Source organism: Tachyglossus aculeatus, chromosome 17 (genome assembly GCF_015852505.1).
Source record: "Tachyglossus aculeatus isolate mTacAcu1 chromosome 17, mTacAcu1.pri, whole genome shotgun sequence".
NCBI lineage: Eukaryota > Metazoa > Chordata > Mammalia > Monotremata > Tachyglossidae > Tachyglossus > Tachyglossus aculeatus.
Genome location: NC_052082.1, coordinates 56,219,608 through 56,243,201, shown reverse-complemented (window position 1 = coordinate 56,243,201; position 23,594 = coordinate 56,219,608). Strand labels below are relative to the sequence as shown.

Sequence of the window (23,594 nt, the reverse complement as noted above, 5' to 3'; positions counted from 1 at the left end):
TGCCAGAGCGGGCTCTTCTGTGGGACCAGGCGGGGCAAGAGACGGAGAGTCGGGGGGAGACGACGGAGACCCAAAAGCCCAGGCCTCCTCTCCCCCTCACTCCTCCGAGCCGCGGCAGGGGTGATGGGCAGATCCTTATAATACTACAATAATAATGATGGCATTTGTTAAGCACTTACTATGTGCCAAGCACTGTTCTAAGCGCTGGGGGGGGATACAAGGTGATCAGGTTGTCCCACGAGGGGCTCACAGTCTTGTGAGCCCACTGTTGGGTAGGGACTGTCTCTATCTGTCACCAACTTGGCCTTCCCAAGCGCTTAGTCCAGTGCTCTGCACACAGTAAGCGCTCAATAAATACGACTGATTGATTGATCGATTGAGGGAACTGAGGCCCAGGGAAGCAAATTAATGATAATAATGATGATGGCATTTATTAAGCGCTTACTATGTGCAAAGCACTGTTCTAAGAGCTGGGGATCAGGTTGTCCCACGGGGGGGCTCACAGTCGTCATCCCCATTTTCCAGATGAGGTAACTGAGGCCCAGAGAAGTGAAGTGACTTGCCCAAGGTCACACAGCAGACATGTGGCAGAGCTGGGATTCGAACCCAAGACCTCGGACACCAAAGCCCATGCTCTTTCCACTAAGCCACACTACTTCTTAAATAATAATGACGGCATTTATTAAGCACTTACTATGTGCAAAGCACTGTTCTAAGCACTGGGGAGGTTACAAGGTGATCAGGTTGTCCCACCGGGGGGCTCACAGTCTTTGTCCCCATTTTCCAGATGAGGTAACTGAGGCCCAGAGAAGTGAAGTGACTTGCCCAAGGTCACACAGCAGACATGTGGCAGAGCTGGGATTCGAACCCAAGACCTCTGACTCCAAAGCCCGGGTTCTTTCCACTGAGTCACGCTGCTTCTTAAATAATAATGATGGCATTTATTAAGCACTTACTATGTACAAAGCACTGTTCTAAGCACTGGGGAGGTTACAAGGTGATCAGGTTGTCCCACGGGGGGGCTCACAGTCTTCATCCCCATTTTCCAGATGAAGGAACTGAGGCCCAGAGAAGTGAAGTGACTCGCCCAAAGTCACACAGCTGGCAACTGACGGAGCTGGGATTTGAACCCATGACCTCTGGCTCTCTTTCCACTGAGCCACGCTGCTTATCAATCAATCGTATTTATTGAGCGCTTACTGTGTGCAGAGCACTGGACTAAGCGCTTGGGAAGTCCAAGTTGGCAACATATAGAGACGGTCCCTACCCAACAGTGGGCTCACAGTCTACCATTCCTTCATTCAATCGTGTTTACTGAGCGCTTACTGTGTGCAGAGCACTGTACTAAGCGCTTGGGAAGTCCAAGTTGGCAACATACAGAGGCGGTCCCTACCCAACAGTGGGCTCACAGTCTACCATTCATTCATTCAATCGTATTTACTGAGTGCTTACTGTGTGCAGAGCACTGTACTAAGCGCTTGGGAAGTCCAAGTTGGCAACATACAGAGGCGGTCCCTACCCGACAGTGGGCTCACAGTCTACCATTCATTCATTCAATCGTACTTATTGAGCGCTTACTGTGTGCAGAGCACTGTACTAAGCGCTTGGGAAGTCCAAGTTGGCAACATATAGAGACGGTCCCTACCCAACAGCGGGCTCACGGTCTACCATTCCTTCATTCAATCGTATTTACTGAGCGCTTACTGTGTGCAGAGCACTGTACCAAGCGCTTGGGAAGTCCAAGTTGGCAACATCTAGAGACGGTCCCTACCCAACAGTGGGCTCACAGTCTCCCCGCTTCCACGAGCCCACTGTTGGGCAGGGACTGTCTCTATATGCTGCCAATTTGTACTTCCCAAGCGCTTAGTCCAGTGCTCTGCACACAGTAAGCGCTCAATAAATCCGACTGATGAGGATGATGGAAAGAAAAGTTTTCCACACATGGTCGGCCACAGCCACTTTTGCTTTTCCTGGGAGTCTCCCCCGCCTCTGCCCTGCCCTTTGGGGAACCCCCGCCTCCGGCCGGGCCGGGAGGGGATAAATAGGCGGGGAGGACAGGGTCGCTTAGTCCAGTGCTCTGCACCCAGTAAGCGCTCAATAAATACGATCGATCGATCGATCGATCCCGGGTTCTCCCGACCCGTCCGGCCCGGAGCCGAGGATGATGTCCCGCTTCCTCGCTGTCCTGGCCGCCCTGCTGCTCTTCGGCCTTTGGGCCTCGGACGTTGACGGCAAGAGCGGTGAGCATCGGGAGGGGTCATCCAGTCCATCCCCCTGCCTCCGAGCGGGCCGGGTTCCCCTGCGGCGGTGTCTCGGACGGGGGGCGGTCGGACACATCGCCGGCTTATAATAATAATAATAATAATAATAATAATGGTATTTATTAAGCACTTATCGTTGGTGCACCGGGACCGTCTCTAGATGTTCCCAGCTTGTACTTCCCAAGCGCTTAGTCCAGTGCTCTGCACACGGTAAGTGCTCAATAAATACGATTGATGATGATGATGATGATGGGGGGACGCAAGGTGATGAGGTTGTCCCACGGGGGGCTCACAGCCTTCATCCCCCTTTCCCAGATGAGGGAACTGAGGCCCAGAGAATAATAATAGTAATGATGGCATTTATTAAGCGCTTACTATGTGCAGAGCACTGTTCTAAGCACTGGGGAGGTTATAAGGTGATGAGGTTGTCCCACGGGGGGCTCACAGTCTTCATCCCCGTTTCCCAGATGAGGAAACTGAGACCCAGAGAATAATAATAATAATGATAGCATTTATTAAGCGCTTACTATGTGCAGAGCACTGTTCTAAGCACTGGGGAGGTTACAAGGTGATGAGGTTGTCCCACGAGGGGCTCAGTCTTCATCCCCCTTTCCCAGATGAGGGAACTGAGACCCAGAGAATAATAATAGTAATAATATTGATAACATTTATTAAGCACTTACTATGTGCAGAGCACTGTTCTAAGGACTGGGGAGGTTACAAGGTGATGAGGCTGTCCCACGGGGGGCTCACAGTCTTCATCCCCCTTTCCCAGATGAGGGAACTGAGACCCAGAGAATAATAATAGTAATAATAATGATAGCATTTATTAAACGCTTACTATATGCAGAGCACTGTTCTAAGCACTGGGGAGGTTACAAGGTGATGAGGTTGTCCCACGAGGGGCTCAGTCTTCATCCCCATTTTACAGATGAGGGAACTGAGGCCCAGAGAATAATAATAGTAATGATGGCATTTATTAAGCGCTTACTATGTGCAGAGCACTGTTCTAAGCACTGGGGAGGTTACAAGGTGATGAGGCTGTCCCACGGGGGGCTCACAGTCTTCATCCCCCTTTCCCAGATGAGGGAACTGAGACCCAGAGAATAATAATAGTAATAATAATGATAGCATTTATTAAACGCTTACTATATGCAGAGCACTGTTCTAAGCACTGGGGAGGTTACAAGGTGATGAGGTTGTCCCACGAGGGGCTCAGTCTTCATCCCCCTTTCCCAGATGAGGGAACTGAGACCCAGAGAATAATAATAGTAATGATGGCATTTATTAAGCGCTTACTATGTGCAGAGCACTGTTCTAAGCACTGGGGAGGTTACAAGGTGATGAGGTTGTCCCACGAGGGGCTCAGTCTTCATCCCCCTTTCCCAGATGAGGGAACTGAGACCCAGAGAATAATAATAGTAATAATATTGATAACATTTATTAAAGCACTTACTATGTGCAGAGCACTGTTCTAAGGACTGGGGAGGTTACAAGGTGATGAGGCTGTCCCACGGGGGGCTCACAGTCTTCATCCCCCTTTCCCAGATGAGGGAACTGAGACCCAGAGAATAATAATAGTAATAATAATGATAGCATTTATTAAACGCTTACTATATGCAGAGCACTGTTCTAAGCACTGGGGAGGTTACAAGGTGATGAGGTTGTCCCACGAGGGGCTCAGTCTTCATCCCCATTTTACAGATGAGGGAACTGAGGCCCAGAGAAGTGAAGTGACCTGCCCAAGGTCACACAGCAGACAAGTGGCAGAGCCGGGATTTGAACCCATGACCTCTGGCTCCCAAGCCCGGGTTCTTTCCACTGAGCCACGCTGCTTCTCCAGTGAACGAATATCCATCATTTATTTATTCAGATTCATGTCTGTCTCCCCCTCTAGACTGTCAGGTCGTTGTGGGCAGGGAGTGTGTCTGTCTATTGATCTATTGGAATCTCCCAAGCGCTTAGTACAGTGCTCTGCACACAGTGAGCGCTCAATAAATATGACTGAATGAGTGACTATCTGTCACTTATTTATTCAGATTCATGTCTGTCTCCCCCTCTAGACTGTCAGCTCATTGTGGGAAGGGAGTGTGTCTATTGATCTATTGGACTTTCCCAAGCGCTTAGTACAGTGCTCTGCACAGAGTAAGCGCTCAATAAATACGACTGAATGAATGCCTTACTATCCGTCATTTATTTATTCAGATTCATGTCTGTCTCCCCCTCTAGACTGTCAGGTCGTTGTGGGCAGGGAGTGTGTCAGTCTATTGATCTACTGGACTCTACCAAACGCTTAGTACAGTGCTCTGCACACACTGAGCGCTCAATAAATGCTACTGAATGAATATCTGTCATTTATTTATTCAGATTCATGTCTGTCTCCCCCTCTAGACTGTCAGGTCGTTGTGGGCAAGGGAGTGTGTCTGTCTATTGATCTACTGGACTCTCCCAAGCGCTTAGTTCAGTGCTCTGCACACAGTGAGCGCTCAGTAAGTATACCGGGCTGACCGACTGATTGGGCCTCCTTTCCAGTCATCCACCAGTCCTCCAACTGCTGCTACCAGTTCGTGAAGCGGAACATCAGTCACCTGGTCAGGAGCTACAAGCTGACGGCCTCCTCCTGTCCCCACAAGGCAGTGCGGTGAGTAACAATGCTAATAATACTCTTACTAACGACAGTGCTATTTGCTAAGCGCCTACTATGGGGCAGGCCCTGTACTGAGCGCCGGGGCGGATCCACGCAAATCGTACTGGACCCTGTCCCTGTCCCATGTGGGGCTCACGGTCTCCATCCCCGTTCGACCGACGGGGTAGGGACCGTCTATATGTTGCCAACTTGGACTTCCCAAGCGCTTAGTACAGTGCTCTGCACACAGTAAACGCTCAATAAATACAATTGAATGAATGAATGAATGAATGATCAGCCCGCTGACACTTGTCCAGGGCACCGCTAGGGGGCGCAGAGGAGCATCCTACAACAGCGGGGGGGGGGGCGGCGCCCCCTGCTGGGCCGACAGTGTCATTGGTGCTCAGACCGCTGACACTTGTCCCGGGCACCGCTAGGGGGCGCAGAGGAGCATCCTACAACTGCGGGGGGGGCGGCGCCCCCTGCTGGGCCGACAGCGTCATTGGTGCTCAGCCCGTTAACACTTGTCCCGGGCACCGCCAGGGGGCGCAGGGGAGCATCCTACAACTGCGGGGGGCGCCCCCTGCTGGGCCGACAGCGTCATTGGTGCTCAGCCCGCTGACACTTGTCCCGGGCACCGCCAGGGGGCGCAGGGGAGCATCCTACAATACTGCATTCATTCATTCATTCATTCATTCATTCAATCGTATTTATTGGGTGCTTACTGTGTGCAGAACACTGTACTAAGCGCAACGCAGGGCAGGGAACGGCGCCCCGTAATAATAATAATAATACTATTTGTTAAGCGCTTACTATATGTCTCAAGCACCGTGCTATGCGCTGGGGTAGATACAAGATAATCAGGTTGGACCCAATCCCTGTCCCACATAGGGGTCACATTCTCAGTCCCCATTTTACAGCTGAGGGAACTGAGGCCCAGAGAAGTGCAGTGACCTGCCCAGGGTCACACTTACAGACAAGTGGCAGAGCCGGGATGAGAACCCATGACCTTCTGACCTGCGCTCTAACCATCATCATCATCATCAATCGTATTTATTGAGCGCTTACTATCATCATCATCATCAATCGTATTTATTGAGCGCTTACTATGTGCAGAGCACTGTACTAAGCGCTTGGGAAGTACAAATTGGCAACATATAGAGACAGTCCCTACCCAACATTGGGCTCACGGTCTAAAAGCCACTAAGCCACGCATTCATTCATTCATTCAATCGCATTTATTGAGCGCTTATTGTGTGCACAGCACTATACTGAGCGCTTGGGAAGTACACGTCGGCAACATATAGAGACGGTCCCTACCCAACTACAGGCTCACAGTCTAGAATGGGGGGACTGTTAACAAAACACGTGGACAGGTGTCAAGTCAACAGAATAAATAGAAATAAAGCTAGATGCACATCATTAACAAAATAAATAGAATAGTAAATATGTACAAGGAAAATAGAGTAATAAATCTGTACAAACATATACACAGGTGCTGTGGGGAGGGGAAGGAGGTAGGGCAGGGGGGATGGGGAGGGGGAGAGGAAAAAGGGGGCTCAGTCTGGGAAGGCCTCCTGGACAGATCTCAGTCCGTCGATGACATCTGTTGAGCACTTACTGTGTGCAGAGCACTGTACGAGGGGCCGGCGGGCGTCCAGTCAAACACTATAACGGACACATTCCGTGCCCTCCCAGGTTCACGCTGAAGGGGGGGAAGACGTTTTGCGGCAGCTTCCAAGATGTCTGGGTCCAGAAATACGTGATGGAGGCGGAGGCCAAGAAGAAGTAACAAGCACAGCCCTGACGGAGGGTGAAGCACAGCGCCCGAACCCTCTCCCTGGGCCTCGGGCGAGGGGATGGGTCGGTACGAGGCCATTATTTATGGAACCCCCCCACGCTGTTCCTTATCCCAAGTAACCCCGCTGCCTGGCCCCAGCCGAGGCCCCCCACCCTGCTCCGTCCTGGGTGCTTCAGTGATTTAAGCTACAGACTTTAAGCTACAGAAATAAAGCTAACGGAACAATGGTCTATCTCTCTTGACAATAATTGGGGTATTTGTCAAGCTCTTACCACGGGTCAAGTACCTTTTAGACTGTGAGCCCACTGTTGGGTAGGGACTGTCTCTATATGTTGCCAATTTGTACTTCCCAAGCGCTTAGTACAGTGCTCTGCACATAGTAAGCACTCAATAAATACGATTGATGAAGCACCGTACTAAGCGCTGGGGTAGATTCAAGATCACCAGGTCCCAGTTGGGGCTTCGCAGCCTAAAGAGGAGGGGGATAGGTATTGAATGTATATATGTATACATGGTTGCACATATTTATTACTCTATTTATTTATTTATTTATTTATTTTACTTGTACATTTCTATCCTATTTATTTTATTTTGTTGGTATGTTTGGTTTTGTTCTCTGTCTCCCCCTTTTAGACTGTGAGCCCACTGTTGGGTAGGGACTGTCTCTATGTGTTGCCAATTTGTACTTCCCAAGCGCTTAGTACAGTGCTCTGCACATAGTAAGCGCTCAATAAATACGATTGATTGATTGATTGATTGAATGCCAACCTACTCACTGCACCTCGATCTCATCTATCTTGTCGCCGACCCCTCGCTCACGTCCTGCCTCCATTTCCTCCAAGAGGTCTTCCCTGACTAAGCCCTCCTCTCCTCTTCTCTCACTCCCTTCTGCGTCGCCCTTGTACTTTCATTCATTCATTCATTCATTCAATTGTATTTATTGAGCACTTACCGTGTGCAGAGCACTGTACTAAGCGCTTGGGAAGTACACGTTGGCAACATATAGAGACGGTCCCTACCGAAAAGTGGGCTCACAGTCTAGAAGGGGGAGACAGAGAACAAAACAAAACATATTAACAAAATAAAATAAAGAGAATAAGTATGTACAAGTAAAATAAATAGAGTAATAAATCCATACAAACATATATACAGGTGCTGTGGGGAAGGGAAGGAGATAAGGTGGGCCGGATGGAGAAGGGGAGGAGGGGGAGAGGAAGGAGGGGGCTTTATTGAGCACTTACTGTGTGCAGAGCACTGTACTAAGCACTTGGGAAGTACACGTTGGTAACATCTAGAGATGGTCCCTACCCAACAACGGGCTCACAATCTAGAAGGGGGAGACAGACAACAAAACAAAACATGTGGAGTCCACTGAGCCACGCTCCTTCTCATGTTCAGTGACTTACCCGTGGTCACCCACAGCAGAAACGTGATGGAGGCAGCATTAGAACCCAGGTCCTCTGAGTTCCAGGCCCGGGCTCTATCCACGAGGCCATGCTGCTCCTCTTGAGGGAAACAGGCGACCCCCTCACCCCCCAACAGAAAGTTTGATGTCTGAGGCCATCACTGTAGGATCAATCGTATTTATTGAGCGCTTACTGTGTGCAGAGCACTGTAGTAAGCGCTTGGGAAGCACAAGTTGGCAACATATAGAGACGGTCCCTACCCAACAGTGGGCTCACAGTCTAAAAGGGGGAGACGGAGAACAAAACCAAACATACTAACAAAATAAAATAAATAGGATATGTAAAAGGAAAATAAATAGATAGAGTAATAAATATGTACAAACATATATACATATATACAGGTGCTGTGGGGAAGGGAAGGAGGTAAGATAACATATATACAGGATGGCGGGAGAGGATTGAGACTGTGTCTTTTAGACTGTGAGCCCACTGTTGGGTAGGGACTGTCTCTATATGTTGCCAACTTGTACTTCCCAAGCGCTTAGTACAGTGCTCTGCACACAGTAAGTGCTCAATAGATACGACTGATGATGATTGAGACTGTCAGCTCCTTGTGGGCAGGGAATGTGGCTGCTTATTGTTGGACTGTACTCCTACTGGCGCTTAGTACAGTGCTCTGCACCCCGTTGGCACTCAATAAATACGACTGATTGAGGGAAGGCAGAGAGGCCCAACCGGAAGCCCACTCTCCTCGCTTCCGGTCCCCTCACTAGGCCCTCATCCTCCCTGGCCCGTCTCCATGGAAACCCCCGGAACGCCCTGCCCCTCCGCTAGTTGCCGCGGCAACCCCGAGACCGCATGCGCAGGCCGGCGCGACGCCTTCTGGGAAATGTAGTTCGGACGGCGCGGGTCCTGCGGCGCTCCCGCGCAGGCGCGACGCCGCCCAATCGGTTGGTTGCTAGGTTGCTCGGTTGGCGGGGAGGAGGAGCGACGCCGGAAGTGCTCCCGAAGATGGAAAGGGCCGGGCAACTTCCGGTTTCCCCATCTCGCCGGTCCCCCAGGCTCTAAGGTTCCCAAGGAGGTGAGTCCCAACGGAAGGGAGATGAAGGGGGACCCCGCCCCCCCAAGACCCCCAGGGGGTCACCCCATCTCCTCCCCCATCCCCCAGGACAGGCCGGGGAAGGAAGCAGGACTGGCAGGAGGACCAACGAGGCTGGAGCAGCAGGGGAAACTGAGGCCCCAAGCCTGGGGAGGGGGCCCGCTTGGGTTCCAGACCCCTCCCGCAGGGCCCCCCAGCGCCTCGGGGAGGGGACCCCGCAGTGGGAGCCCAGGAAACGCCACCGCTGGATTGGAAGGCCCAAAGAGGTTGCCAGAGGGAGAGGCGGGGATGGAGAGGGGAGAGGCAGGGGTGATGGAGGGGCAGGGCTGGGCCCCTGGGGGAGAGGGGACAGGCAACAGTGTGGGGTGGTCCGGGCTGGGTCACTGGGGGGGAGTCAGGGATGGAGAGGGGAGAGACAGGGGTGATGGAGGGCTGGGTCACTGGGGGAGAGTCAGGGATGGAGAGGGGAAGAGTCAGGGGTGTGGGATGGGCCGGGCTGGGTCACTGGGGGGGGGGCGGGGGGGTCAGGATGGAGAAGGGAGAGTCGGGGGTGATGGAGGGGCAGGGCTGGGTCACTGGGGGAGAGTTAGGGATGGAGAGGGAAAGAGTCAGGGGTGTGGGATGGTCCGGGCTGGGTCACTGGGGGGGAGTCAGGATGGAGAAGGGAGAGTCAGGGGGGATGGAAGGTAAGGACTGGGTCTCTGGGGGAGTGGGGAGAGTCAGGGGGGATGGAGGGTCAGGGCTGGGTCACCTGGGGGAGAGTTAGGGATGGGGACGGGAGTGTTGGGGGGAAGAGGCAGGGGTGTGGGATGGTCCGGGCTGGGTCACTGTGGGGGGACGGTCAGGATGGGGAAGGGAGAGTCAGGGGTGATGGAGGGTCAGGACTGGGTCTCTGGGGGAGTGGGGAGAGTCAGGGGTGATGGAGGGTCAGGGCTGGGTCACGGGGGGAGAGTTAGGGATGGGGACGGGAGTGTTGGGGGTGCTGGGTCACTGAGGGAGAGTCGGGGATGGAGAAGGAAGAGTCAGGGGTGTGGGATGGTCCGGGCTGGGTCACTGGGGGGGAGTCAGGATGGAGAAGGGAGAGTCGGGGTGATGGAGGGTCAGGACTGGGTCTCTGGGAAAGTGGGGAGAGTCAGGGGTGATGGAGGGTCCGGGCTGGGTCACTGGGGGGGAGTCAGGATGGAGAAGGGAGAGTCAGGGGGGATGGAGGGGCAGGACTGGGTCACTGGGGGAGTGGGGAGAGTCAGGGGTGATGGAGGGTCAGGGCTGGGTCACTGGGGGAGAGTTAGGGATGGGGACGGGAGTGTTGGGGGTGCTGGGTCACTGGGGGAGAGCCGGGGATGGAGAGGGGAAGAGTCAGGGGTGTGGGCTGGCCTATGCTTGGGTCACTGGGGGGGAGTCAGGATGGAGAAGGGAGAGTCGGGGTGATGGAGGGTCAGGACTGGGTCTCTGGGGAAGTGGGGAGAGTCAGGGGTGATGGAGGGTCCGGGCTGGGTCACTGGGGGGGAGTCAGGATGGAGAAGGGAGAGTCAGGGGGGATGGAGGGGCAGGACTGGGTCACTGGAGGAATGGGGAGAGTCAGGGGTGATGGAGAGTCAGGGCTGGGTCACTGGGGGAGAGTTGGGGATGGGGACGGGAGTGTTGGTGCTGGGTCACTGGGGGAGAGTCGGGGATGGAAAGGGAAGAGTCAGGGGTGTTGTATGGTCTGGGCTGGGTCATCAGGGATGGAGAGGGGAGAGTCAGGGGTGTGGGATGGTCTGTGCTGGGTCACTGGGGAGAGTCAGAGATGGAGAGGGGAGAGTTGGGGGTGTCAGATGGTCCGTGCTGGGTCACAGGGGAGGAGTCAGGAATAGAGAGGGAAGAGTCTGGGGTGTTGGATGGTCCGGGCTGGGTCACTGGGGGAGAGTCAGGGGTGTTGGACGGTCTGTGCTGGGTCACTGGGGAAGAGTCGGGGATAGAGAAGAGAGAGCCAGAGGCCGTAGGGTGGTCGGTGCTGGGTCACTGGGGGAGGCTCAGGGATGATGGGCGGTCCGTCCTTGATCAGAAATGTCCCGGGTGTGTCCGGCCCACCGGCCTCTAAGGGTCCTGACAAGTCGGAGACAAATCGTGGGCCGGATGCCCCCCGCGGGACGGGCTGGGGGCTGGAGGGAAGGATGTCTCTCACGGTCTTCCGGCCTCATTTTCCCACGGCCCCCCCAGGTGGAGGTCCCCTAGAGCCCCCCGGCTCCCCAGGGAGAGGACCCCCAGCGCCCCGGGAGCCAGATGATGCCGGCCACCCTGAGCCCCTCGGTCCCGGCGGCCCGGGAGCAGGAGGCCGCGGTCAAGCTGGAGCAGGGGTGCGGGACCCCGCCGGACGCCGAGGGTCTCCGCCGCCGCTTCAGGGGCTTCCGCTACCGAGAGGCGGCCAGGCCCCGCGAGGCCCTGAGCCGGCTGCGGGAGCTGTGCCACCAGTGGCTGCGCCCCGAGGCCCGCAGCAAGGAGGGCATCCTGGAGCTGCTGGTGCTCGAACAGTTCCTCACCATCCTGCCCGGCGAGGTCGGGGCCTGGGTCCGCGAGCAGAGGCCCCAGAGCGGCGAGGAGGTGGTCATCCTGCTGGAGGACTTGCAGAGGGACCCCAGGAGGCTGCTGCGATGGGTGAGGATGCCGCGGTGGGCCCCGCGGGCCTCATCTCCCCCCCCAAGCCGGACCGTTGGGTTTCCGGGATGGATTCTTACCTAGAGTTCACGTGGTGACCCGGAAATCCCAGCCGCGCTCCCTGACAGACGGGCCTTGGCTAGCTCGCCCCATCAGCTCGGCATTGCTTTGGGCCAGAGTCGTTCTAAAGTTTGAAATCGTCTCATCTATGAGGATGAAATGAGATAATCGATGTGAAAATGCCTTGGAAAAATAAAAGCCCTGGATCTCTGCTTTATCCAAGGGGATTTGGGTGCCCTGGGATGTACCGTAATTGCATTTGCAGTGCTTTAGGGCATTTGGCATCAAGGCCCTACTGAGAGCTCACCTCCTCCAGGAGGCCTTCACAGACTGAGCCCCTTCCTTCCTCTCCCCCTCGCCCCCCTCTCCATCCCCCTCATCTTACCTCCTTCCCTTCCCCACAGTACCTGTATATATGTATAGATGTTTGTACATATTTATTACTCCATTTATTTATTTATTTTACTTGTACATATCTATTCTATTTTATTTTGTTAGGATGTTTGGTTTTGTTCTCTGTCTCCCCCTTTTAGACTGTGAGCCCACTGTTGGGTAGGGACCGTCTCTATGTGTTGCCAACTTGGACTTCCCAAGCGCTTAGTACAGTGCTCTGCACACAGTAAGCGCTCAATAAATACGATTGATGATGATGATGATGGGGGCCACCGCAATCGGTCGCTGATTTGCATCAAGCGCCCACTGGGTGCGGAGCACTGCGCTAAGCACGGTGCAACAGGGTTGGGGGACACATTCCCCGTCCACAATGAGGCTTGAAGCCTCGGGCCGCGCCGGACCCCGGGAACAGGGGGCCGCGGTGAGGGGCGAGGTGACCCACCTGTCACGGGAACCAGCCTTGGCTTCGGCCTCTAGATCTTTCAGAGCCTTCCCCCGCCCCGCGTTTTTTCTGTGCTATTTGTTAAACGCTTCCTTTGTGCCGGGCACTGTACTGTACGCTGGAGTAGACACAGGCTAATCAGTTGGACACAGCCCCTGTCCCATGTGGGGCTCACACTCTTACCCCCATTTTACAGATGAAGGAACGGAGAAGTGAAGTGACCTGCCCAAGGTCACACAGCAGACAATAATAATAATAATGATGGCATTTGTTCATTCGGTTGTATTTGTTGAGCACTTACTGTGTGCAGAGCACTGTACTAAGCGCTTGGGAAGTACAGGTAGGCAACATATTCATTCATATTTATTGAGCACTTCCTGTGTGCACAGCACTGGACTAAGCGCTTGGGAAGTCCAAGTTGGCAACATCTAGAGACGGTCCCTACCCAACAACGGGCTCACGGTCTAGAAGGAGGAGACAGACAACAAAACAAATTAACAAAATAAAATAAATAGAATAAATATGTACAAGTAAAATAAATAGAGTAATAAATACGTACAAACATATGTACATATATACAGGGGCTTATAGAGATGGTCCCTACCCAACAGCGGGCTCACGGTCTATGCCAAGCCCTGTTCTAAGCGCTGAGGTAGACACAAGGTAATCAGGTTGCCCCACGTGGGGCTCACTGCCTTAATCCCCATTTTTACAGATAACTGAGTCATCATCATCAATCGTATTTATTGAGCGCTTACCATGTGCAGAGCACTGTACGAAGCGCTTGGGAAGTCCAAGTTGGCAACATATAGAGACAGTCCCTACCCAACAGTGGGCTCACAGTCTAAAAGAAGGGAAGCGGCTTGCCCAAGGTCACCCAGCAGACAAGTGGGCGAGCCGGGATTAGAACCCAGGTCCTTCTGATTGCCAGGCCCGGGCTGTAGCCACTGGGCCATACTGCTTCCCCCGACCGGGGCCCGCTCCCTCTGGCTCTGGTTCCCTTGCCCCCGGGGCCCGCCCCCCGCCCCCGGGAGATAGGACCCCCGACATAGTAAGCGCTCAATAAATACGATTGATGATGATTGATGGATTGATCATCATCATCAATCATATTTATTGAGCGCTTACTATGTGCAGAGCACTGTACTAAGCGCTTGGGAAGTACAAATTGGCAACATATAGAGACAGTCCCTACCCAACAGTGGGCTCACAGTCTAAAAGGGGGAGACAGAGAACAAAACCAAACATACTAACAAAATAAAATAAATAGAATAGATATGTACAAATAAAATAAGTAGAATAATAAATATGTACAAACATATATACATATATACAGGTGCTGTGGGGAAGGGAAGGAGGTAAGACGGGGGGATGGAGAGGAGGACGAGGGGGAGAGGAAGGAAGGGGCTCAGTGTGGGAAGGCCTCCTGGAGGAGGTGAGCTCTCAGCAGGGCCTTGAAGGGAGGAAGAGAGCTAGCTTGGCGGATGGGCAGAGGGAGCAGGGCATTCCAGGCCCGGGGGAGGACGTGGGCCGGGGGTCGATGGCGGGACAGGCGAGAACGAGGTACGGTGAGGAGATTAGCGGCGGAGGAGCGGAGGGTGCGGGCTGGGCTGGAGAAGGAGAGAAGGGAGGTGAGGTAGGAGGGGGCCGGGGGATGATTGATTGAAGGGGGTCGAGGGTCAGGGCTGGGGGGGTTTGGGGGTCCCCAGGGCGCCTCACCAAGGAGATGAGGTTGGTCAAGGTGACCTTGATGCTGACGGGCACCGTCTCCCCCGGGGTCCGGACGGGCCTCTGGCCGCTGTCGTAGTCGGAGAACAGGGCGTTGTCGAGGCGCAGCTCCTCGTTCCCTCGGACCTCGAGGAGGCCGGGCCCTAAGGGCAGCGGCGAGGACCGGTCCGGAACCAGCCCGGTCCAGGCCGCCCCCACCAAGCCGACCCTCCTTTCGGGTCGATCTCCCTCTGCCCGGGACCCTGCTCCAACCCCTGCCCTCTCCCAAAGCACAGTGCTCTGCACGCAGGGAGCGCTTGGCAAATGATAAATAATGATAATAATGGTATTGGTTAAGCGCTTGCTATGGGAGGAGAGGCCCTGGGCAAGTCATTTCACTCCCCCCTGTCTCCATGTTCCATTTTGGACCTCCCAAGCGCTTAGTCCAGTGCTCTGCACACAGTAAGCGCTCAATAAATACGATTGTTTGATTGACCTGACGTCCCCAGGTGACGGCCCCGGGGCAGGGGCAGGACGTCCTCCTGGAGAAGATGGCCTCTCTGAGCTACCTGTTGGGCCGAGCCGGACCCCAGCCCTGGGAGGAGTCGGAGCGGCCCGCCCCGGCCCCGCGGGACCAGCCCGGGCTCGGCATTAAAGAAGAGCCCAGCACCCTCCCCAGACACGGTGAGGGGCACCGGCCGCGGGTGGGGGGCTGCACTCAGTCCGTCGTATTTATTGAGCGCTTACTGCGGGCAGAGCACTGTACTGAGTGCTTGGGAGAGTCCGCTAGAACTGACACGTTCCCTGCCCACAACGGGCCAAAAGTCTAGAGGGGGAGACCGACATTCATAGACATTAAAAAAAAAAATACAGGTGCGTACATAAGTGGTGTGGGGCTGGGAGGTGGGATGAATAAAAAAGGAGCTAGTCAGGACGACGCTGAAGGGAGTGGGAGAAGAGGAAAGGGGGCCGTTGTATTTATTGAGCGCTTACTAGGTGCAGAGCACTGAACCAAGCGCTTGGGAGAATCTGATAATAACTGACACATTCCCTGCCCTTAATGAGCTTACAGTCCAGAGGGGGAGACAGACATTAATACCAATAAGTAAAATTAGTCAGTCAGTCGTATTTATTGAGCACTTACTGTGTGCAGAGCATGGTACTAAGTGCTTGGGAGAGTCCACTAGAACTATGTTCTCTGCCCACAATGGGCTAAAATTGTAGAGGGGGCGACTGACATGAATAGAAATTAAAAAAAAATACAGGTGCGTACATAAGTGGTGTGGGGCTGGGAGGTGGGATGAATAAAAAAGGAGCTAGTCAGGACGAGGCAGAAGGAAGTGGGAGAAGAGGAAAGGGGGCCGTCATATTTATTGAGCGCTTACTAGGTGCAGAGCACTGAACCAAGCGCTTGGGAGAATCCGATAATAACTGACACATTCCCTGCCCTTAATGAGCTTACAGTCCAGAGGGGGAGACAGACATTAATACCAATAAGTAAAATTAGTCGGTCAGTCAGTCGTATTTATTGAGCGCTTACTGTGTGCAGAGCACTGTACTAAGTGCTTGGGAGAGTCCACTAGAACTGACATGTTCCCTGCCCACAACGGGCTAAAAGTCTAGAGGGGGAGACCGACAGGAATAGAAATTAAAAAGAAAATACAGGTGCGTACGTAAGTGGTGTGGGGCTGGGGGGAGGGATGAATAAAAGGAGCTAGTCAGGACGAGGCAGAAGGAAGTGGGAGAAGAGGAAAGGGGGCCGTCGTATTTATTGAGCGCTTACTAGGTGCAGAGCACTGAACCAAGCGCTTGGGAGAATCCGATAATAACTGACACATTCCCTTCCCTTAATGATCTTACAGTCCAGAGGGGGAGAAAGACATTAATACCAATAAGTAAAGTTAGTCGGTCAGTCAGTTGTATTTATTGAGCACTTACTGTGTGCAGAGCACTGTACTAAGTGCTTGGGAGAGTCCGCTAGAACTGACACGGTCCCTGCCCACAATGGGCTAAAAGTGTAGAGGGGGAGACCGACATTAATAGAAATTAAAAAAAATACACGTGCGTACATAAGTGGTGTGGGGCTGGGGGGAGGGATGAATAAAAGGAGCTAGTCAGGACGAGGCAGAAGGAAGTGGGAGAAGAGGAAAGGGGGCCGTCGTATTTATTGAGCGCTTACTAGGTGCAGAGCACTGAACAAAGCGCTTGGGAGAATCCGATAATAATTGACACATTCCCTTCCCTTAATGAGCTTACAGTCCAGAGGGGGAGAAAGACATTAATACCAATAAGTAAAGTGAGTCGGTCAGTCAGTTGTATTTATTGAGCACTTACTGTGTGCAGAGCACTGTACTAAGTGCTTGGGAGAGTCCGCTAGAACTGACACGGTCCCTGCCCACAATGGGCTAAAAGTGTAGAGGGGGAGACCGACATTAATAGAAATTAAAAAAAATACACGTGCGTACATAAGTGGTGTGGGGCTGGGGGGAGGGATGAATAAAAGGAGCTAGTCAGGACGAGGCAGAAGGAAGTGGGAGAAGAGGAAAGGGGGCCGTCGTATTTATTGAGCGCTTACTAGGTGCAGAGCACTGAACAAAGCGCTTGGGAGAATCCGATAATAACTGACACATTCCCTTCCCTTAATGAGCTTACAGTCCAGAGGGGGAGAAAGACATTAATACCAATAAGTAAAGTGAGTCGGTCAGTCAGTTGTATTTATTGAGCGCTTACTGTGTGCAGAGCACTGTACTAAGTGCTTGGGAGAGTCCTCTAGAACTGACACGGTCCCTACCTACAACTGGCTAAAAGTCTAGAGGGGGAGACCGACATGAATAGAAATTAAAAAAAAATACAGGTGTGTACATAAGTGGTGTGGGGCTGGGGGGAGGGATGAATAAAAGGAGCTAGTCAGGACGATGCAGAAGGGAGTGGCAGAAGAGGAAAGGGGGAGCTTAGTCAGGGAAGGCCTCTCGGAAGAGATGGGCCTTCAGTAAGGCTTTGAAGGGGGGAAGAGTCATCGTCTGGCGGATATCAAGAGGGAGGGCATTCCAGGCCAGGGGCAGGATGTGGGTGAGATAGAGGAGACGGATGCCCGATGAGGTGGTTGGCGTGAGAGGAGCAAAATGTGTGGACTGGACTGGAGTAGGAGAGCGGCAAGGTGGGGCAGGCTGGAGTTTGATGGCCGTCCCCCTCCCCATCTCTGTCCCGCTCTCAGCTCTGCCTGCGCTGGAGGGCAGCGCTGGAGACCAGGAGGTGGTGCCTGCCCTATTCCCCGCCAGGCCCCAGGTGAGCCCCACGGCCCCCGCCCCGCGCCCCTCTCCCTCCCACGGCCCCACACGGAGGGTGGGGAGGCCTGATGGGGTCCCGGGACGGGGGTGGGGGGACACCTCAGGGGTTCTTGCCCTTCCCCGTGGGACCCCGGGCATGCAGGCTGGGGGAGACCCTCCCCAGCCCACGGGTCAGGCAGCTGGCCCAGCCGGGACCCCAGACCCACCCGAATCTGCGGGGACCGGACCTAGGCACGTGGAGGGCCGGGAGGGTCTCGAGGGTAGCGGGGAGGGGCCTGGGGAAGGGAGGGGGCGGCGGAGTGACAAGGTCCTCCCCTCCCCGCATTACCCCAGGAGGAGTGGGGGGGCCTGGATGCCAACCAGAGGGAGCTCTGCGGAGACCCCGAGCAGGACAAGTTGGAGAAAATCATCACCCTCAGCCAGGAGTCAGGTGGGGCCGCCCCCCTAGATGCCGGGGAGAAGGGGCGTCAGGAGCGACATCCCCCCCGCTGTCCTCCACTGGGCCCAGCCGCCCATCGGAAGCAAAGCAGGAGGCCCGGGCCCCGGGGGGAACGAGACGGCACTTGAAATGCCAGGGGGGGACCCTCTACCACCATGCAAAGAGCACTGTGGGTGCATCCATCTCCGCCCACCACGTCCAACCCTCCGCCTCCCCTCTCTCCCCCGGCAGCGGGGATCCCAATCCCCCACCCGGACCTGATGGCCATGCTGGAGAGAGGGGAAGACCCCTGGGGCTTGGAACCTCACACCGTGCAGGAAATGGACATCGCCAGAGGCGTCTGTCTAGGTAAGGGGCCTGCGACTCCGCCAACGGCTCTGCCCCGCTGGCCCTCCTGGACTCTTTGGTGGCCCCTTGGGCACCTGCGGCCAGCTTGGCGCTGTGCTGGACAATTACCGGGCATCTGGTGAGCGCAGGGCACCAGGCTGGGCTCAGAGAGTAGGGCGCTGAGCCGGGCACAGCCGAATTAGTAGGGGGTCTACGATCCGGCAGGGCAGGCGGACGCTAAAGGAAACTCCCCTCCGGCCGGGAGGAAGAAGGAGCAGATCCCCATCCCAACACATCCTGGGGCATCCAACCGCCCCCCAAATCTCGGCCTGGATCAATGCGGGGTCCCGGCCGTTGCCGGAGGCGTGGGCCAACCCTGAGGTGGGTAGCCCCCGGGATCGATCAGTCAGTCGACCACCTTTACTGGTCACTTCCTATGTGCGGGACACTGTACTAAGCGCTTGGGAGAGTCCAACAGATGCATTTCCTGACCACAAGGAGCTAACAGTCTAGAGGGGGAGGCAGGCGTTAAAAGAAGCAACTAAATTTCGGATACGGACGTTCATTCGTTCGACCGGATTTACTGAGTGCTTACTGTGTGCCGAGCGCTTGGAAAGTACATTTCGGCAGCAAAGAGAGACAATCTCTGCCCGTGTCATGGGGCTGGAAGTGGGGGGGTGAGTAAAGGGTGCGAAGGGAGTGGGAGAAGAGGAAAAGCAGGGTGAGGAGGGTGGTCTCGTCCCTCCCCGCCCCGCGCTAAATGGCTTCATGTCGTCCCCCACAGGGCCGGGCAGGAGGACCCCGAGGGACAGCTGGCCGAGAGAAGAGCCGAGGGCCTGGGGGCCGGAGCCGGAGGGGATCCCCCCGCCCCGGGCCCAGGGGGCCTCCTGGGAGGAGGCGGCGGCGGCGGCGGGGCGGGACGCCCCCTCCGTCCCCGGGGAAGGAGCCGAGGGCGCCCGGGCCGTCCGGGCCCGGGGGGCCGCGGGCGGGGAGAAGCCCCACGCCTGCCCCGACTGCGGGAAGAGCTTCGGCCAGAAGTCCAAGCTGGTCCGCCACCAGCGAGTCCACACGGGCGAGCGCCCCTTCAAGTGCCCCGTGTGCGCCAAGGGGTTCAGCCGTGGCTCGGGCCTCCGAGCCCACCAGCGCGTCCACACGGGCGAGCGCCCCTTCCGCTGCCCCAGCTGCGGCCAGGGCTTCAGCAAGAACTCCCACCTGGCCCGGCACCGCAGGGTCCACACGGGCGAGAAGCCCTTCCGCTGCCCGGTCTGCGCCAAGGCCTTCACGCGCAACGCCAACCTCCGAGCCCACCGGCGGGTCCACACGGGCGAGCGGCCCTACCGCTGCCCCATCTGCGGCCAGGGCTTCAGCAAGAACTCGCGCCTGCTCGGCCACCAGGCCCGGCACGGCGGCGTCCAGCGGCCCGACGCCGGCCCCGCGGCCCCCGACCCGGCCGCCCCTTGCCCCGTCTGCGGCCTCGGACCCTCCGCCCGGCGGAAGGCCCACCCGGGCGAGGGGTTGCCCGCCTGCCCCGGCTGCGACCCCGACCGGTCCGGGCCCTTCCCGGGGGCCGCCTGCGCCCGGGGCTTCCGGGAGAGCCCCCAGCTGTACCCGCAGCACAGGGGCCAGTGGGACGGGGGACGGGGAGCCGGGGAGCCCGCCGAATAAACCCCCCTCGGACCGCGGCCGAGTGCCACGCCGGCCACCCGGGCGAGGAAACCGAGGCGGCGGACACGCTCCCCGCCCTCTGGGCCGGCCGGACAGACGGACCCGGCAGTAAAGCACCGGGAAGAGGACCCCACCCGCTGTCCAAGCGGAGATGTGGACGCAGCGTGGCAGAACAGCGCTTAGGGACTGCCCGAGTGGCAGTCGGGCGCAGGGGGGAGAGGCTAATCGGGGAAGGCCTCCTGGAGGAGAGGGTCTCGGCAGGGCTTTGGAGATGGGGAGGGCAGCGGCCTGCGGGAAGCGGTTCAAGGCTGAAGGAAAAAACTGCAGAGCGCAAAGACACACACACACCCTCCCACCCTGACCCCCTCCTCCTCCTCCTCGCTTCTCTGGTTCAAAACTCCCAACTCCAAAGCAGCCCACAGTCCCCAAGAGCCCAGGGTTCAAACAGGAGATTCAGCGTCCTGGGGGTCCGGGGAAGGAGGGTCCCACCCTCAAACGCTGCTCTGGAGCCTCCCTGGATCCCTTACTCACTACCCAACCTGAGGACGCAAGATACAACTGTGGCCTGGGGGGTACAATTTTTTGGTATTTGTTAAACGCTTCCTATGTGCCAGACCCTGTACTAAGTACTGGGGGAGGTACAAGATAATCAGGTGGGACACAGTCCCCGTCTCACATGATAATTAGACTAACTGGGGCATTTGTAAAGCGCTTACTACGGGTCCTGTACTAAGCACTGGGGTACATCCATGATAATTGGGTCCCACATGGGGCTGGCAGTCTAAGCAGAATGGATTGAACCCCCATTTTGCAGCTGACGGAATAGAGGTCCGGGGAAGTGAAGTGACTTACTTAAGATCGCACAACAGACAAGTGGAGGAGCCAAGATTAGAACCCAAGCCCTCTGAACGCCTGGGCTCTATCTTCTAGGCCAGGCTGCTCCTGTCACTGCAGGCAAGCAGCGAGGCCGGGTTTCGAACCCAGGTCCTGCGGCTCCCCCGCACCCACCCAGAGTGGCCGACGCTCCTGGAAAGGGTGTCATCCCACGGGAGAAGCACCTGCCCGCTAGGCCTCAATCTAAATTCTTCTCAATAATAATAATTGTAATTGTTAAACACTTACTGTGTACCTGGCAGTGAACTAAGCGCCCGGGTGGATACAAGGTAATCGGGTCGGACACAGTCCATGTCCCACATGAGGCTCCCGGTCTTCACCCCCATTTTACAGATGAGGTAGCGGAGACACAGCAGATACGGAAGGTTGCCTAGCAGGCAAGTGGCGGAGTCAGGATTCGAACCCAGGTCCTTTTGACTCTTTGGCCCGGGCTCGATCCACCGTAGGCCACGCTACCGGAATCCGGCCACGTGATCAGTGGCCGCAGCAGCGTCAGGGCCACGTCCAGAAGCAGCGTGGCTCAGTGGGAAGAGCCCGGGCTTTGGAGTCAGAGGTCACGGGTTCCAATCCCGGCTCTGCCCATTGTCAGTTGGGTGACTGGGCAAGTCACTTTACTTCTCTGGGCCTCAGTCCCCTCATCTGTAAAATGGGGATTAAGATTGTGAGCCCTCCGTAGGACAACCTGATCACCTTGTAACCTCCCCAGCGCTTAGAACAGTGCTTTGCACATAGTAAGCGCTTAATAAATGCCATTATCATTATTATTATTATTCTCTGGGCCTCTGACACAGGAGGGCTTCCCTCTTCCCTCCCACAGAGACCCTCTCGCCTCCCCCAGACCTCCCCTTTGGTCCGAGGAAAGCGAGGCCGAACTTACCGCTGGATTCCCCCCGGCGCGTTTTGTCCAGATTTGAAGGGTCTGCCCTAAAGCAACGGACGAGCCCTATCTAGTAGCCACCCAGGGAAGCAGGGCGGCCTCAGGACCACCCTCTGCTCCCCAGACACAGCTGCACCCCTTTTAGACTGTGAGCCCACTGTTGGGTAGGGACTGTCTCTATATGTTGCCAATTTGTACTTCCCAAGCGCTTAGTACGGTGCTCTGCATATAGTAAGCGCTCAATAAATACGATTGATTGATTGGCCAAGTGACCATAAGAAGGCAGCACGCTGGGTTCCGCGGGGAAACCAAGCCCCCATCATTTGGGGGGAAGGCCCAGCCCATCATCATCAATCGTATTTATTGAGCGCTTACTATGTGCACAGCACTGTACTAAGCGCTTGGGAAGTCCAAATTGGCAACAGAGACAGCCCCTACCCAACAGTGGGCTCACAGTCTAAGTCTAAAAGGGGAAAAACTTGGTTAGATGCCACGAAGTAGGTGACAATGCCTTAACCATATATGTGTCGTGTAGGCCACTAGGACCTCTTCCATTGCCCAGGCTGTTCTCTTTCCACAGCACGGAAGACCCCATCCTGGGTTGGCCTGGAGAGAAACAGAGATCACGAGGCGTGATTATGTTGCCAACCTGTACTTCCCAAGCGCTTAGTCCAGTGCTCTGCACACGGTAAGCGCTCAATAAATACGATTGATTGATTGATTGGGGCGGGCGTTCCCCTCAAAGAAACACCACTTGACCCTGGGATCTGAAACCACCACCCCACACAGCCAGGGCACGTGACGTGACGAGTCCGCTCCCGTGGGCCCGGCAGTCAGAAGGACCTGGGTTCTCATCCCGGCTCCGCCAACTGCTTGCTGTGTGACCTTGGGCAAATCACTTCACTTCTCCGGGCCTCGGTTTCCCCATCTGTAAAACAGGGATGGAGACTGCGAGCCCCACAGGAACTGTACCCACCCCAGCACTTAGTACAGCGCCTGGCACATAGTAAGTGTTTAACATACCACAGTTATTAAGAAGTCACTTTGCTTCTCTGAGCCTCAGTTTCCCCAACTAAAATGGGGATTCCTCTTCTCCCACCTACTTAGACTGTGAGTTCCACACGGAACAGGGACTGTGTCCGACCTAATTTGTTCCTACCCCAGTGCCTGGAACAGTGTTTGACATATAGTAAGCGCCTAACAAATACCATTAAAACCCAAATCCTTAGACTCCGTTTCTTTTCATACGTCACAGCTAACGCCAGATCGACAGGGATACGGGTCCGGCATCTAGCCCTTCTTAGAGAACAGCTTGAGAAGCAGCGTGGCTCAGTGGAAAGAGCCCGGGCTTTGGAGTCAGAGGTCATGGGTTCGAATCCCGGCTCCGCCCCATGTCTGCTGTGTGACCTTGGGCAAGTTACTCAACTTCTCTGAGCCTTGGTTACCTCAATTGTAAAATGGGGATTAAGACTGTAAGCCCCACATGGGACAACCTCATCTCCTTGTGTTCCCCCCAGCGCTTAGAACAGTGCTTTGCACATACTAAGCGCTTAACAAATACCAACATTATTATTATTATTTGGAGTCAGAGGTCATGGGTTCGAATCCCGGCTCCACCCCGTGTCTGCTGTGTGACCTTGGGCAAGTTACTTCTCTGAGCCTCAGTTACCTCAATT

The 23,594-nt window shown here is 55.5% G+C and overlaps 2 protein-coding genes and 1 pseudogene across 2 annotated transcripts; 2 read left to right on the top strand and 1 right to left on the bottom strand.

The window, feature by feature from the left end:
- The first annotated feature begins 2,161 nt into the window (after window positions 1-2,161).
- LOC119939151 (C-C motif chemokine 1-like) lies at window positions 2,162-6,679 on the top strand. Its single transcript, XM_038758940.1, has 3 exons — window positions 2,162-2,240; window positions 4,794-4,902; window positions 6,586-6,679. The coding sequence occupies exons 1-3, from the start codon at window positions 2,162-2,164 to the stop codon at window positions 6,677-6,679; spliced, it is 282 nt and encodes a 93-aa protein (XP_038614868.1).
- A 2,439-nt stretch (window positions 6,680-9,118) lies between these two features.
- On the top strand, window positions 9,119-20,147 carry LOC119939091 (myeloid zinc finger 1-like). The gene is made up of 7 exons (XM_038758852.1): window positions 9,119-9,175; window positions 11,393-11,827; window positions 14,939-15,113; window positions 17,644-17,714; window positions 18,050-18,146; window positions 18,387-18,503; window positions 19,267-20,147. Exons 2-7 carry the CDS (start codon window positions 11,456-11,458, stop codon window positions 20,145-20,147), a joined length of 1,713 nt encoding a protein of 570 aa, XP_038614780.1. The 5' UTR covers window positions 9,119-9,175; window positions 11,393-11,455.
- Window positions 20,148-22,389: 2,242 nt separating this feature from the next.
- LOC119939864 lies at window positions 22,390-22,501 on the bottom strand (annotated as a pseudogene).
- Window positions 22,502-23,594: the final 1,093 nt, after the last annotated feature.

Bases quoted from the DNA above. Each gene is read 5' to 3' on its own strand.
- LOC119939151 (XM_038758940.1), top strand. From the start codon at position 2,162: ATGATGTCCCGCTTCCTCGCTGTCCTGGCCGCCCTGCTGCTCTTCGGC. The intron at 2,241-4,793 runs GTGAGCATCGGG...CCTCCTTTCCAG, and splicing joins GGACGTTGACGGCAAGAGCG to TCATCCACCAGTCCTCCAAC. The intron at 4,903-6,585 runs GTGAGTAACAAT...GTGCCCTCCCAG, and splicing joins TGTCCCCACAAGGCAGTGCG to GTTCACGCTGAAGGGGGGGA.
- LOC119939091 (XM_038758852.1), top strand. From the start codon at position 11,456: ATGATGCCGGCCACCCTGAGCCCCTCGGTCCCGGCGGCCCGGGAGCAG. The intron at 18,147-18,386 runs GTGGGGCCGCCC...CTCCCCCGGCAG, and splicing joins CACCCTCAGCCAGGAGTCAG to CGGGGATCCCAATCCCCCAC. The intron at 18,504-19,266 runs GTAAGGGGCCTG...CGTCCCCCACAG, and splicing joins CGCCAGAGGCGTCTGTCTAG to GGCCGGGCAGGAGGACCCCG.